We start from the raw sequence: 14843 nt of genomic DNA, 5'->3' as shown, positions 1-14843 counted from the left end.
TCATTTATGCACAGAATCCAGGAGGCGAAAGCTGACCCCTGAAGGAAATGACAACCACCAAACTGAGACAGTACACATTTACTGCATCCCTCCCTCAAAGGTACAAATGGCTTTGCAACCAGAGTGTCCTATGCTCACTTCAGCACGGTTCAGGGTACCTGACGGGGCAGTCCCAACCCTCTCTCTGTTCCAACATCAATTACGTTTTCTAAAGTAAAGTGCTGTGACACATCCCTCCACTGCTGAGTGTCCCACGTAGATGGCTTCTGTAGCGTCCCTCTCTGGACACCACTGTAGCACTCTCTGGGTTGTGCCGCCTGCAGCCAGGCCTCAGTTCCCAGGGTATTCAAAGACAGCGGCTGCTCCCATCCCAGTCCCGATGCACATGGACACCACGCCATAAGCCCTGGGGAAAGGAACCATCGTTGGCTCCCACAGCCAAACCCCAGCCCATGCTCCCGCCAGGCAGAGCTGCAGCAACAAGGGCTCATGGACAGAGTCAAAACCTGCAGAGCAGGACTGTGGGAACTGAGTCCCAGACAGACACACACCCGGGTGGCAGGCACCTGGTTATGCTGTTTTTGAAGCAAGGCTTCTGGAAGACAGGTCTCACCCCTCCACTCCCAGTTCAGAACACCTATGTGTGGGTGCTCGCCTCCCCAAGCCCCAGGTATCAGACACCCCAGCTCAAATAACCCCCACAACACCCCACAAGGAGCAGCCTTACCGTCTGCCACGGCGCTTCAGTTCATTGAGCAGCGTGACAACCTGCCTTGCTCCAGTGCAGCCCAGGGGGTGGCCCAGGGCTATTGCACCCCCCAGCGGGTTCACCTTCTCTGCAGGAATTCCTAGCTTCTCCACGCAGTAGACGGCCTGGAAGGAGCCAGAGCAGCAGCTAAAGCCTCCATCTGCTCTGAGCTGCTCTGATCAATCCCACCATAACACCCAGGCTCACCTGACTTGCAAAGGCCTCATTGATCTCAAAGATGTCTATGTCATTCACAGTCAGCCCTGTAGACAAGATTTGGATGAGAGCTGACAGTTCTGGGCAGGACTCTAAATCTCCTCAGGCTCAGCTCCAAGTACAGCTCTATTGTGTATGTCAGGTGAGTGGGTTCTGGTAGTAGGTTAGGGAGGTCTTGGATGTGAGGTGCTAGCCTGACTCACCTTCATCCACAGCACCCACAAGGTCAAACCCAGCCCTCCCCAGTCCCAGATACAGGGCTTGCAGGATCCAAGCACAGGATGAGAAGGAGCCACCTCACCTGCTTTCTGCAAGGCTGCAGGGATGGCATAGGCAGGTCCGATGCCCATGACGTCAGGAGGGACCCCGACCACTGCATAGGACCTCAGGACCCCAAGGATGGGGAGGCCCAGTTCTTCAGCCTTGGACCTCCGAGCCAGCAGGACGGCAGCTGCTCCATCACTCACCTGACTGGAGTTTCCTAAGGGAGGAAGGGTGGGACAAAGAGGCATCAGGCCAAGCCAGAGAGAGCCAGGCTCCACCTACCATCACCTTCCCAGGAGGCCTGGTCAGCTCAAGGTCTCAGAGTGGGACAGGCCACTGTGATCGGCCCTATTCCTGGCCCGCGCTCACCAGCCGTGGTAGAGCCTCCATCCTTGAAGGCAGGCTTCAGCTTGGCCAGGCCCTGCATGGTGGTGCTGGGGCGGACACCCTCATCCTGAGACACGGTGATGGTTTTCTTGTCACCCTTGTCATCCAGGACAGTGGTTGTCACAGGCACAATCTCAGCACGGAAGCATCCTCTGCTCTGGGCGCTTGCTGCCCTAGCAGCACCATGGGCATAAGACATAGGCATGTTTGGGATCCATTCCTGCCTGTCCCTAGCCTTGGCCAGCTCAGAAGAACATGCACTTCAGGGTTTGGAGTCTGGAAAAATACCTGGCCCCTGAGGAGCTCTGATGGAAAGGAGTTCCTCAGGACCCTACCTTTTGGTAGGTACAGGATGCCTGAGGACAATCATAGCCTCTCCTTCATCTGCCCCATGGTGCTCGCTAGATCACCTCAAAGGGGAGGAGGAAGTTTGAAGATGTTGGTCCTCTTTACAACCCTTTTAAAATTAAATGTAATGTGTGTGTGTGTGTGTGTGTGTGTGTGCATACATCCCCATCCCCCACAGCATCTATATAGAGGTCAGAGGTCAGCTTTGCAGAAGCAGTCCTCTCCTTTCACCTTTTAGGGAGCAGTCTCATTTCTGATGTTACATCTAAGTTCTGCAAATTGCTAGACAACAGCTCCTAGCTGCTTCTCGCATCTCTGCTAAGAGCCCTCCCTCCCTGAACCAGACACCACACACTTCTAGCCTGCCCAGAGATCTCAGGCTTTGTACTTCTCTGATGGCAGCTCAGCTTTGCCTGAGGTCACCTCCCCAGACTCAACCTAGTCCATAATTTGGGAAGCCAGTGCATTTTCCCAACCCATCATGATGCTGGCCACTGCTACCTTCCAAATAGAGCTATGAAGTCTATCCCTTAGCAAAACTCTACCAGGTCCACTCTCCAGCTCCCACCCAACCCCGCGTCCCCCCAGCCCATCCTGTCCTGCCACACTCACTTCTGCTGGGAGGCCAGCGCAAAGGCATCCTGCTTCTGCCGTGAAACGCCAAACCGCTCAGCCACATTCTCCGAGGTTATCCTAGTGCACACACAGGAAAGCAGAGGCTGTGGGTCTGCAGGCCTGAGGGCCAGGGCCACGCTGAAGGACTGTGCTTGCACCTCTGGGTGAAGGACTGTGCTTGCACCTCTGGGTGTCCACGTCAGAGAGAGAGCTTCCAGACATGCCCCAGGGACTCCTGGGTCATCATAAATACTGAGAGCCCATGTCCACAGATGCTCAAAGACTCACACCTCAAAGAGGGAAGAGCAGCCTGAACTTGGGGCCTACAGAAGGAATTGTCCCCTGGTGAGTTGTCTCTGCCCATAAGAGAAGGACAGGAAGATACTAGGGACACTATCTGGCCCCAGTTTCTCCTGTGGCTTCCAGGCTACTCTTGGAAACACACAGGATGTGGAGAAAGACAGGTCAGGTTAGGGTTCTCCTATGGTGAACCTCCCAGAATCCCTTGCCCTTGGACGTGCATTGAGGAGCGCTCACAGACATGGCTGCAGAACTAAAGCACTGGAGAAACTTCCCACAAGGTATCTCACAGGCCTGAGCCCTCCCCTACAAGTCCAAGAAACCAAGCTCCCTGTGTCAACTGTTGGGGCCTCCCAAGGCTCTGGGGACTGTTCCCACTGCCTACCCTGAGACATAGCACCTCAGACACAGTGATGAAGAATGAGCTACATTTGGAAATGTGTGGAGTCAGAGAGGAGTGTGAGTGTGTGTGTGTTTGGTGGGAGGGGGGGTCCTCAGGAAAGCGAAGTCAAGGACAACATTAATCTCATACCTATCAAGCGCATGACAGCCAGGGGAAGAAGACGAAGCGAAGTACTGCCAGCCAGAGAAGAAAATATCCTGATGTCTGGTCAAGGACAGGCAGAACAGTGAACATGCACAGCCGCCTGTGAACACTCACCCCATAGGAATCAGGCAGTCTCTGGCTTTCTCACTCTCCAGCAGGCGGGAAGAGATATTCCCAGGGTTCCCTATCCTAGACAGGGACATGGACTCCACCCTAAGGAGGAGGAAGAGGAGTGAGCTTTAGGCTCTAGTAGGAAGCCCCAGGGACAGCCAGCTATGTGGCAAGTGCTAGGGAATAAAGATCAAGGGAGCCCTTGGGGAGTGAGGTAAGCTCTCTAGGAAGCCTGAGGGCAGAAGGTCCATGGGATGAAGCAGGTGGAGGTTACAAGGCAGCTGAGCCTGCTCTCCCTCAAGCTGAGGACCCAGCACTTTACCAGACATACTCCCAGTGCTGCTGCAGGACTCTGGCAGTCCCCAGGAACAGTCGTCTTCTGGTACCCACCCCTCAGCCCGGGACAAATGCCCAGAGCTCGGCCAAGCTCTCAGCAATATCAAAGTCAAAGGGAAAAAGGAGACATTCCCTTAAAACAAGCACAGAGTTAATGTCAATCAAAGAGAGACCTGTCTGGAACAGGCAAGGAGGAAGTCCAGGCAGTCGGCGTCCAGGGCTCGGAAAGGGTGTGTGGGTTGGGGGTAAAGCTTACAGACAACAGCTGATGACCTTAACCAAGAGCTTTTTTCTACCTCTAACACTAAGTTTTTTCTACCTCTAACACTAGCTTGAACTCTTTTTTTTTTTTTTTTTTTCGAGACAGGGTTTCTCTGTGTAGTCGTGGCTGTCCTGGAACTCACTCTGTAGCCCAGGCTGGCCTCGAACTCAGAAATCCGCCTGCCTCTGCCTCCCGAGTGCTAGGATTAAAGGCGTGCGCCACCACGCCCGGCTAGCTTGAACTCTTTTACAGCATAAGAGCCCCTCAAATGGTGTCACCACACAACACAGACCCCATGGTGCCATCTGATCCTCTCGTAAACTTCACAGAGCTGAAGTAGGTGTCCCTTTATAAAGATGAGGAGAGTGAGGTCTGAGCGGTAAGGGAATGTCCTTAGGTGTCCAACCTGGACCACAACCAGGCAGTCTGGCCCCAGAGACAGCCCTCGGCTAGGGGATGGTCAGGTCGTGATGTGGACATCCTATAGATACACCTGCTTTGTTTCCAACACCAGAGTAGTCAAGCTGACTGCGTTGAGAATCCCCCAAGGAACTCACAGAGCCCTAGCTCTTTTCTGTCAGCCACGTCCGCTGGCCTCACTGTGACAAACACAATGAACAGCAATGGCCAGGCTGGCTGTAACTTTTGGCCATCACAGTCCTCATTTGTGGACTTGGGTTGTCTTCCTACCCACACACAGGTGAGGACAACCTGGTGCAGGCAGCCAGGACCTGGCCATAGGCCAGCAATGCTTCCTATCAAAAACTATTCTACAGAACCAACCGCTAGCTCCGAAGCCTGCCAAGGCCGCCCTTAACTGTCTTTCCAGCTTTGGACAGCCCCAAGTCTAGATCCTAGCACCTCTGGACTGCAATCTAGGTGGTGTCAGTGAACAGATGCCCAGCAGTCTGTCCCTCAGAACACAGATGTACCCGAGTGCCAGGCTGGTGGCAGGAGAATGGCTGAGGAGTAAAAGTTGTATAATAAAAGCTGTCCCTGGGGCTGGGGCTGGAGAGATGGCTCAGTGGTTAAGAGCACTGGCTGCTCCTCCAGAGGTCATGAGTTCAACTCCCAGCAACCACATGGTGGCTCATAATCATCTGTAATGGGATCTGACGCCCTCTTCTGGTGTGTCTGAGGAGAGTGACCGTGTACTCATATACATAAAACGAATAAATAAAAAATAAAAAATAAATAAAGTTGTCCCTGGCTTTACGATGGCTTCCAACCTAAAAGCCTCTTGTCTCACTAGCTGGAATGGGCTGGGATGGACAGGCATGAGCCACTGGGCTTTGCTCTGTATGTCTCTGAGTTTAGAGAACCAAAACTGATATTCCTTTCTGTACAGGCAGAGAGGACACATGAGTACCCTGGGGGCACTCTCAAGCGCAGTGCTTTCTCAACATGCATGCCTATAGTCCCACCCTGGCAGTTCCCCAGGGTACTCCCCTTTCTGCGTGTGCTGAGACTGGCCCAGTCCTGAGCAGCCCAGTGCTTGGGCCACTCCTAGACACATTTCTGGAAGCCCAGCCTATTCAGCTGTCTTAGTGGGCATGGAGAATCCTGGAATCATAGCCCCTCAGAACTGAGGAGAGAAAAATTAGTTTGATTGCTACATTGGTTAATAGGGTCCGGCAGGAAGGCGATCTTACCCACAGGCCATGCCAATGTCATAAGACCCATTTCTGATGCCACCTGAAATAAAAGCACTTCATAACCACCCCTGGCCACAGCGGGCCTGCCCGGGAGCAGTATGGCCTATCCCCTCCCTCACAGGAGACCCAGGAACACCCAAAAAGACTTGGGATGTGGCCCAGGGTGCTCCTCCTCTCTCTCTCTCTCTGCCTAGGGTCCCGAGGGTCAAGGACCAAGGTCAGGGTACACTCATGGGCACACCCAGCAGTCACCACTTACCAGCAATGTTGGCCACTGCCTGCAGTCCCGATGAACACTGTCTGTTGACCGTAGACAAAGGTACAGTCTCTGGGATGCCACTGAAACAGAGGGGAGATGGCGGTCAGCCCTGGATGTGTGACCAGCCCTGGACGTGACCCAGTCTCATGGAAAGTAGGTCCCATGAGTCTTCAGGGTCCCAATAATGGCCCATAGCAATGCACAGACCAGAGGGTAACAGCTGGCTTTGCCTCCAATATGGTAGACATATACAACTTCTAGAAACCCCTGAGGAACTCATGGAACCCCAGCCGTTTCCCGTCAGACACATCCGCTGCCCTCACTGTGACAAGCATGACCAACAGCAACAGCCAGGAACTAGGCTGGCTGTGACCTTTGTAGTTCTCATTTGTAGACTTGGGTTGTCTTTCTACCCCCACACAGGTCAGGACAACCCAACGCAGGCAGCCAGGACCTGACCCTAGACCAGCAACTACTAGGTAAACCCTGTCGCTATAGCCACTTGCAACTGAAGAGACAATTGGAAGCCTTGCCATGAGACCTCATTCTTGGGCTGGTGGCCAGTCTCTCTGTGGTCAAAGGAGATGTCTACTTTTCTTTGTCAAGAGAGCAAGAGCACCAGTGGCCCACGCAGCTTCCCTGCCTGAGCTTCGAATCTCAAGGTTGCAGAGCTCACGTTTGCAGACCCTCGGGTGCAACGTCTGTAGCGACAGGGAGGCACTTGGCACCCCAGTGGACAAGAAGGTCACTCATCTTGAGAGTCAGTCTTCCAAGCTGTCTGTGTAGGGACTGGCCAGAGCTAGGTGAGTAGGAGAGAGCTCTCTATGGGGACAGAATAGGCAGAGTGAGTGTATAGGGGGCGGCCTGCACAGCAGAAGAAGGGAAAGTCAGAATGAAGAAGCGGGTGAGAGATGAACTGGAAAGTTACAAGAGGAACTAGGAGGCTAAGCTGACCCTTTCCACATCTCTAGAGGGAAGGTCTTTCCCTGTTCTGACTCTGGCTACTGTTGCTACTATTTCTCACCCACGTGGTAGGAAGGACTAAGGGAGGTGGGTTTCAATCTACACCTGGAAGTAACTGGACTACCTCTTCCCCACCTGGAAGGCCAAGATGACCAGGGACCCTGGCTTCCCCACCCCTCCCCTCAAGCTTCTGATAACTGACTGAGCCTGGGGTTCTCAAGTGGCTCAACTAGGAAATGAAGAAAAGGCCCTGATCAAGTGGTCACGTGATTATTAATCTGCCATGTGAGGACAGAGTCCATGCCTCCAAAGGGTAAACAAGTTGGCTTTGTGAAATACTTGGTCACCTTCGCTCCAGTCCCTGCCTCTGGGCCGGGTAACACACCCTTCAGAGCAGGAGCAATGTTGGGTCCAAGGATTCTGGCTGACTTGGTATCTAGTATCCAATCTGATAACCTGTCACCTACAGACTGGTTAATCCCTACCAGAGGGAAAAGGGTTACCTCAGAAATTGGGCGATGCGTGCCATGACAGCCCCGGATCCTGGCTCAAGAACATTGCCTGTAGATAGAAAACTTATTCAGTACCAAGTAGTGTTCTGCATACTAGGGTTCAACTGGGAGTTCCAGAGAAGAGACATTCCAGATCTTTCTTCCGGATCACTTTAGGGTTTTCCCAGGCTCATGTGAAACTATAGAAGTTCGGAGTCTGGAAAATAGGGAGACAGCTACCCAACAGCTTGTCATCCACCTGCCCAGTGCTGGAGGGCCAAAGCAAGCTCTTCTAAATCACGGCCTTGGGGGGGCGGGCTTGCCTGGTAACAGGAGAGACTCTAGAGTAAGAGACACTGTGCAGAGCCATGGAGGAGGGAGGGGAGCCTGCAAGTGCTCACCTCCCCAAGCGTCCTCCTCCAAGCCCCGCGTTGCTGCAGGGACGAGGAACAGGCTGGCACCTCAGGACAAGACCGTGTCCTACTCTAAGTTCTAGTTCAGGCAAAGAGTAGTGGTTAGGGCAGGGTGGGGTGAATCCATCTGCACCTGTAACCCAGGACACCGTGTAGGTAGAGAACTGCGTTTTCCCACCTCCTGCAGTCTCCAGGAACATCTAGGCTTCTGTGGTGACCCCCAGCCATAAAGTTATTTTTCACTGCTACATCAGAACTGTAATTCCGCTACTGTTAAGTATCGTAATGTAGATATCTGTGTTTTCCGATGATCTTAGGCGAACCCTGTAAAAGGGTCCTTCGACTATCCCACTTAAATCGGTGGAGTCTGTAGTCTTGCTCAGTGAAACCCAGGTTCTCGGTGAGAAAGAGAGGCTTCGGGAAGGAGGACAGGGAAGGGCCGGTGCAGGACCCGCAGGGGAGCTCACCCACGGAGATGTCTCCCAGCTGCTCAGGCTTTAGCTTCACGTCCTGGAGAACCGCGGTCAACACGGCCGACAGAAGCTCGTCGGGGGTGGTGTCCTGCAGGGCGAGGCGCAGCAGCGGTGAGCCAAGCTCCCGCATCCCCGCCCGGGGACTCTGCGGTCACCGGACCCCCGATGACAGGATCCCATCCGCGCAGGCCGCCTTCTGCTCCCCTCGCCCGCCCGAGGGGCCTCACCTTGAAGCCTCCACGGCTGGCGCGGCCGATGGGAGTGCGCCGTCCGTGCACCACCACCACGTCGGAGGCCGAGGCCTGCGGGAAGCCAGCGGAGCAGGGCGCAGCTTGCAGCGCGGAGCTCGACTCGGGCCGGCCGGCCAGGTGGCCCAGCACTACCTGCAGCCGATGCATCGCGGAGGTGGGTCCCACTTACTCGCTTAGGTTCTGGGTGCAGAGCTTTAGGAACAGGAATGATGGCAGGCGCAGGCGCGGGCGCAGGCGCAGGACAGCCTTCTACCTCGCGAGGCCTGAAAGGGGATCACAACCCGGGTAGAATGATACTGCGAGAGGTAGGATGGGGTCTGTAGAGGGCCTGCCCACTCCTAGGTACAACCAATTAGATTAAGGGGAGTCTGATTGAGGGCCGCCCACCCACCCCTTGCCCCAGAGCCCCGCCCAATGCCTGTCCTAAGACGCTTTCTCTCCACTCAAAGCCCCGCCCGCCATCCTACGGAAGCCAATCATAATGCGCACTCTTAATCCTCCTCGAAAGGCAGACTGGAAACTTCAAGTTTGCACAACCTTTTGTAGACACTGGGAAAGGAGGTTTCCCAAACTGCTGGTTTCCTAGGATGAACTCAGCCTCAAGGGAGTCCCTCCCCTTGAGCTAAGCGCGCAGCCGCGTAGAAGGCGGAGCCCGGCCCATGGCTTCTCTGTTGGGCTAGTCCGGGAAGACCCTTGTCTCCCATCAAAATTTGCTGTGCTCAGCCCCGGGTCCCAAAACCCAGAACTGAGGACCTAGAAAATGTTGAGGCACCTAGTTAAGCCCCAACCGGGTTGGCCGTCACAGAAGCTCTCTCAGAAAACAAAGTAATTTTGGGTTCCCGGCTGGTGTGAAGAACCGATTAAGGTGCTGAAAGGCAGGCAGGTTCTAACTGTAACGTGCTCCGCATGTCTTAAGCCTGTTGATCTACGTTTGTTTGGGATAGTGCCATTAGTGCCCACATTCCCCTAGGAATTCTACTAAACCCGGGGATGGGGCTGGGGGTGGGAGGGTGGAGACCCAGTATTGGAGATTGACACCTAAGTAGATTAACCAAGTGAATTAACGAAAAAAAGTCTTCCTTGGGTCTAGACCCAACGTTAAAGAGTAAGGTGATAGGTTCCGCGTGTTTTTTTCAGACCCCGGGAAGGTAGTGCTGTTTGTCTCAGAAAACAAAGGACAGGATACCCTAAATGCCAATTTATAGGCAAGGTCGTGGGCTTTCCCCTTTAAAAATTAGAGTCACAAGTGACATCAGATAGCTAAAGGTAGACTGAACCTTCGGGTTACTACTTCCGAAACCAGTCTGTCTCTTCCCTCCCTACTACCAGAATATAAATTACTGTACAGAAGGGCTGTAACTCCTTCAAGTCCTAAACAAGGCTGATTGAGCTAACCATGCATAACAACCACTACCAGATCGCCTAGTCGATCCGCCTTGATCGGTGGGCCAAGGCAGATGCCAGAGGCGGTTTTTATACGTCCTCACACCTTCGAGGGGAGGTGAGCAAACGTTAGAAACACAAGTGGGTTGACTTTAAGGCTGGGTAGTTCTGGCCCCTTAGTCTAGATTCTAGCAAAGGGCGGAGCTTCTCGGAAAGCGAAAGAAGGAGGGGCTGGAAGGAGACTTAAGGGAAGTAGGAAACTCCACAGGCGAGCGTACTGGACGGCACCGGGGGCCCAGGGTTGCCTGCCATGTCTGCGGGAGACCCCCGCGTGGGATCCGGTTCCCTGGACTCCTTCATGTTTTCCATACCCTTGGTCGCGCTTAACGTGGGAGTGAGGCGCCGCCTATCGCTGTTCTTGAACCCTCGGACGCCCGTGGCGGCCGACTGGACCTTGCTGGCGGAGGAGATGGGCTTCGAGTACTTGGAGATCCGAGAGCTGGAGACGCGCCCCGACCCCACTCGCAGTTTGTTGGATGCCTGGCAGGGGCGCTCTGGCGCGTCGGTCGGCAGGCTGCTAGAGCTGCTGGCCTTGTTAGACCGTGAGGATATACTGAAGGAGCTGAAGTCCCGCATCGGTGAGGAAACGTGCTTCCTGGCTTTGTGCCAAGGATCAACGAGGCTAGCCTTGGCATATTAATCTTGTTCATTTTTTCTGGGGTGCGCTAGGGAGGGAGAGAGTGACAGTCGAATTTTCTGTCAGTATGCAGGTCAGCGTAGGGATTGGGAGAGGGGTCAAAACCCCTGAGAAAAGATGGAAAGAGCTTAGGCAAAGACCTTCAGTTGTACCAAGAGTCAAGATCTGCTTCTCTCGCGGTATCTCAGTTGTGTCAGGATCAACAGGACAAGTGAGGACCCCTTCCATCACTCACTGGCACTCAGCACAACACCCCGCCCCGCCCACAGTGAGGTACACCTTGCTAGATGGGGGTCACCATTCTCACTGAGCACTAACTGGGTGCCTGAGCCCTTCTGACATTCAGTCCTCTGCTCTGATTGCTCTGCGCCCTGCTAGATGCCCAGTTTGGCTCCATTCTCTAGAGCCTTAGAAAGGGAAGGCAGGAGGAAGGCTCAGAGAAGCAGGCTGACTTTGGAGTCCTCTCAGATGCCCATTTTGGGAGAGTCTGAAAGGGAATGTTAGTTTGTAGAGCCATCCATGGTACCAGTGGCTGGGGAAGGCTCAGCCCAAGTAGGCCCTTTATTTTATTTTTTTAAACATTTATTTATTATTATACATAAGTACACTGTAGCTGCCTTCAGACACAGCAGAAAAGGGCATCAGATCTCATTATGGGTGGTTGTGAGCCACCATGTGGTTGCTGGGATTTGAACTCAGGACCTTCGGAAGAGCAGTCAGTGCTCTTACCGGCTGAGCCATCTCGCCAGCCCCAAGTAGGCCCTTTAAACTAATTCAGGATTTTGAGTGTGTGTACAGCAGCAGCCTGGGGCATGGGGGTGTGTGTCGGGGGTGTGGGGGTTGGGGGAGGAGCCTCTACACCTGTCTCTTCTCCACAGAGGAGGACTGCCAGAAATACTTAGGTAAGCTGCAGAACCAGGAGTCTGAGAAGCCCTTACAGGTGGCCAGAGTGGAAAGCAGTGTCCCACAAACAAAGGAACTGGGAGGCATCACCACCCTTGATGACCCCCTAGGTAAGGGCCCAATACTGTGCCCCTGGGTAGAGTAGGTGGGCCACAGCCTCAAACATGTGACCTGCAGAGGGCATGGATACCGAAGCAGATGGATGGACCTGGGACCTCGGGCAAGCCGCTCATTCTGAGCCTTGGTTTCCCCATCTAAGAAATGGGAATAATGGCAGTCCTCTCCCAGAGTGGTTCTGAGACTTTAATGGCATGCCTCCATCATAGTTAACCGGGATTTCATCTGGGAGGAAGTTATCTTTTCACTGGTGGGGAGGGCATGTATATGACATTGCTTTGGTATGGATACAGGCCCAGGTTCCCTTGAGGGAAGACTCCAGGTTGGGCTCCTTCCAGCCTTCCGCAGAGGTTGACGGTTTCCCTTGTCCCCTGTCCTCAGGACAAACGCCGGAACTTTTCGATGCCTTTATCTGCTACTGCCCCAATGATATCGAGTTTGTGCAGGAGATGATCCGGCAACTGGAACAGACAGACTATCGGCTTAAGTTGTGTGTGTCCGACCGGGACGTCCTGCCGGGCACCTGTGTCTGGTCCATTGCCAGCGAGCTAATTGAGAAAAGGTTGGTTAAGCAGCTAAGAGGGTAGGTGGGTGAATGCATGAAACCCAGAGGTCCAGATGCGAGGACTGTCCTGCTAGCTGGGCTCTGTCCTGCCTGGGTAATGTAGTCCTTCCTGACACCATCCTCTGAAGGAAGTCACCACAGTGTCACTCTCCCTCAGGTGTCGCCGCATGGTGGTGGTTGTTTCTGACGATTATCTACAGAGCAAGGAATGTGACTTCCAGACCAAGTTTGCACTCAGCCTGTCTCCAGGTAAGCTTAGGCCTGCTTTGGTCAAAGACAGAGTGGAGGTATAGCCTTAAGATGATAGTCCAGGAATGCAAAACCAAAGCACTACAGATCTCTGAGGATGTACCTGTGTGCTTCTTTATGTAGTGGATATGTATCATGGATGCCTGGTTGGTGGAGAGCTGGTGTTAGCCTGTGCTTTGGGGACTGAGCCTGTCCCACCATAGGGCCCCACGTGGTCCTAATACCACACGCTTTGGCCTTCAGGTGTCCAACAGAAGCGACTGATTCCTATTAAATACAAGGCGATGAAGAAGGACTTTCCCAGTATCCTACGGTTCATCACTATATGCGACTATACCAACCCTTGCACCAAGTCCTGGTTCTGGACCCGCCTTGCCAAGGCTTTGTCCCTGCCCTGAAGATGACCCTGGGAGCCCTAGGTATGTCAGTCTGTCTGTGTTCTTCCGCTTGCCTCCTTTGACACTGTAGGGGGGAGCTTGTGGTCCGTCTATCCCTAGACATCTACAGTAGCCAGATGTCATCTCTCAAGTCCTTACGGAACCAGTGACTGCAAGTGACATTATGACTTGCCAGGTTGCCAGCCAGCACAGTGAGTCTAAGCGGAGGACTAGTTGAGCTACATCTCAGACATCTTTGGCCTCAAGATCTCCTCCTGAGAAACAGGATATGGAGATCAGGCAGGGAAATGGTGAGGTACTCTTCTGGCTATCCTAGGAGACCCAGTGTGGGCCGAAGGGGAGCTGAAGGAGCACACACTGGCTGTTAAGGAGCACCACAGGCTTGCCAGGACAGCTGCTTCTACCTGCCAACCTTAAACTTCCTTTCCTCTTCCCACAGGGCAGAGGGGAAGATGAGCCTGACACAGAGCCGGATTCTCTGATGCCATCCTGTCTGCATCTTTGACTCCCCTCAGGTTCAACCCGTGTTCAATGACGACTGCCTTTCCTCCCAGCCACCCATGCCTGTGCACGCACCTCTCAGCACACACATGCCTCCTCGCACACACAGGCATCTGCATACGTGTGTTTCCTTTGGGACAGCTCCCAAGAATAGCTGAGTGGAAGAGTTCTACCATCAAGGGCGCCTGGCCATCTCCCTGGACTAAAATGGGGTGCCTTTGCTACAGGTAGTGGCATGGGCCTATAGTTTCAACATTTGGGAGGTAGAGGCAGGAGAATCAGGAGTTCAAGGTTATCCTTGGCAACACACCTAGTTTAAGGTCAGCCTGGGCTACATGAGAGCCTACCTCTCCCATCCCCTACCCCCAGAAAAGAAGAAAAATCTGGGGGCACTGTTGATTTCTCCTCTATTTTCTCCACCTGTTGAAAGCAAAGTCTAGAAAGGCCCCAAACGTGATAGCATTTGGGCCCTTAGCAAACTGAAGATAAAAAGGAGAATCTGATTGGCTTCGCCCCACAAAGCAGCTGCAGGCTCAGCTGTTTTCTCCCCAGCAGTGAGGTTTGCATCTTCTTATTCCTTTCAAGTTCTCTATCATAGAGGCAATGTCATGGTCCCTCTCAGGGCACACCCCAGGGTCCTGAGTCCCCAAGAAAGTGGGTCTCCCCTCAGTGTCTGGGGGAGGAGTGAGGCCTCTGTGCACGGTCTCATGGGGCATTTCAGTGCTTGATGCTGAGCATTTTAAAGCCACCTGGGTCAAGTGTCTCCTACACCTGTGTTAGAGGTTTCATGGGAATGTCAATAGAGAAAGAAGGGCTGGTGTTTGTACTTTGTACTTCTGTGTGTGAATTTATAATAAAAAGTATTCTATTTTGAGGAAGTGTACTTGCGACTGACTGTATGTGTGTTAAGGTGTTTGGAAGCAGAGAGGTAGGCTATGAGTTTCTAGTATAAGAGAAAGTGCTCTATAATGTGGTGTCCCCTAGGGCTTCCAAGATGGCTGAGCCTTGGGTTTCCAGATGGCTGAGTCTTGGCCTCACGGGCTTGGGCTTCAGCAGGGACCAGATGGAGCTAAAGGTATCATCATCAGCTCCAGAAACCTGCTCCTACCCAGCAGCCTGAGTCTTTCTTAGCTTAAACTATGTGCCTGGCCCTGGTATGCAGTCTCAGGGATTGAACCCAGGATCCATGTTAGACAAAGTATGTCTTCTGAGCTGTATTCTCAGATCACCATCTGTCCCTTGATTATGGAGTCACACATATCCAGCCATTGGATGACCAAGTGCTATCTATACACACAATGCTGATGTTACATTTGTAGTCTTCACCTTTCCAACTTCCTCAGGATCTGTAATTATCTCAAGGAAGAGAGTTTTTAAGCCAGGTAAGGTAG

The 14843-nt window shown here is 53.3% G+C and overlaps 2 protein-coding genes across 3 annotated transcripts; one reads left to right on the top strand and one right to left on the bottom strand.

Moving 5' to 3' along the window:
• Nucleotides 1-63: 63 nt before the first annotated feature.
• Nucleotides 64-8953, bottom strand: LOC110301085 (3-ketoacyl-CoA thiolase A, peroxisomal). 2 transcript variants are annotated; one of them, XM_021171310.3, is made up of 12 exons: nt 8616-8953; nt 8383-8476; nt 7515-7572; nt 6049-6128; nt 5787-5829; nt 3540-3638; nt 2576-2656; nt 1598-1788; nt 1266-1445; nt 956-1011; nt 728-873; nt 64-406 (listed from the first exon to the last, which is right to left on the bottom strand). In XM_021171310.3, exons 1-12 carry the CDS (start codon nt 8784-8786, stop codon nt 331-333), a joined length of 1275 nt encoding a protein of 424 aa, XP_021026969.1. In that variant the 5' UTR covers nt 8787-8953; the 3' UTR covers nt 64-330. The 2 variants fall into 2 exon arrangements, with proteins under 2 accessions (XP_021026969.1, XP_085684304.1); XM_085828178.1 differs by lacking the exons at nt 64-406; nt 956-1011 and having other exon boundaries at nt 729-873; nt 8616-8810.
• Nucleotides 8954-9647: 694 nt separating this feature from the next.
• Myd88 (MYD88 innate immune signal transduction adaptor) lies at nt 9648-14335 on the top strand. The gene is made up of 6 exons (XM_021171309.3): nt 9648-10660; nt 11598-11732; nt 12121-12301; nt 12462-12553; nt 12797-12972; nt 13391-14335. The coding sequence occupies exons 1-5, from the start codon at nt 10333-10335 to the stop codon at nt 12949-12951; spliced, it is 891 nt and encodes a 296-aa protein (XP_021026968.1). The 5' UTR covers nt 9648-10332; the 3' UTR covers nt 12952-12972; nt 13391-14335.
• Nucleotides 14336-14843: the final 508 nt, after the last annotated feature.

Source organism: Mus caroli, unplaced genomic scaffold, assembly GCF_978045245.1.
Source record: "Mus caroli unplaced genomic scaffold, Mus_caroli_1 scaffold_11, whole genome shotgun sequence".
Classification (NCBI taxonomy): Eukaryota; Metazoa; Chordata; class Mammalia; order Rodentia; family Muridae; genus Mus; species Mus caroli.
The sequence above is the reverse complement of the archived record's forward strand: the minus strand, read 5'-3'. Positions and strand labels throughout refer to the sequence as shown.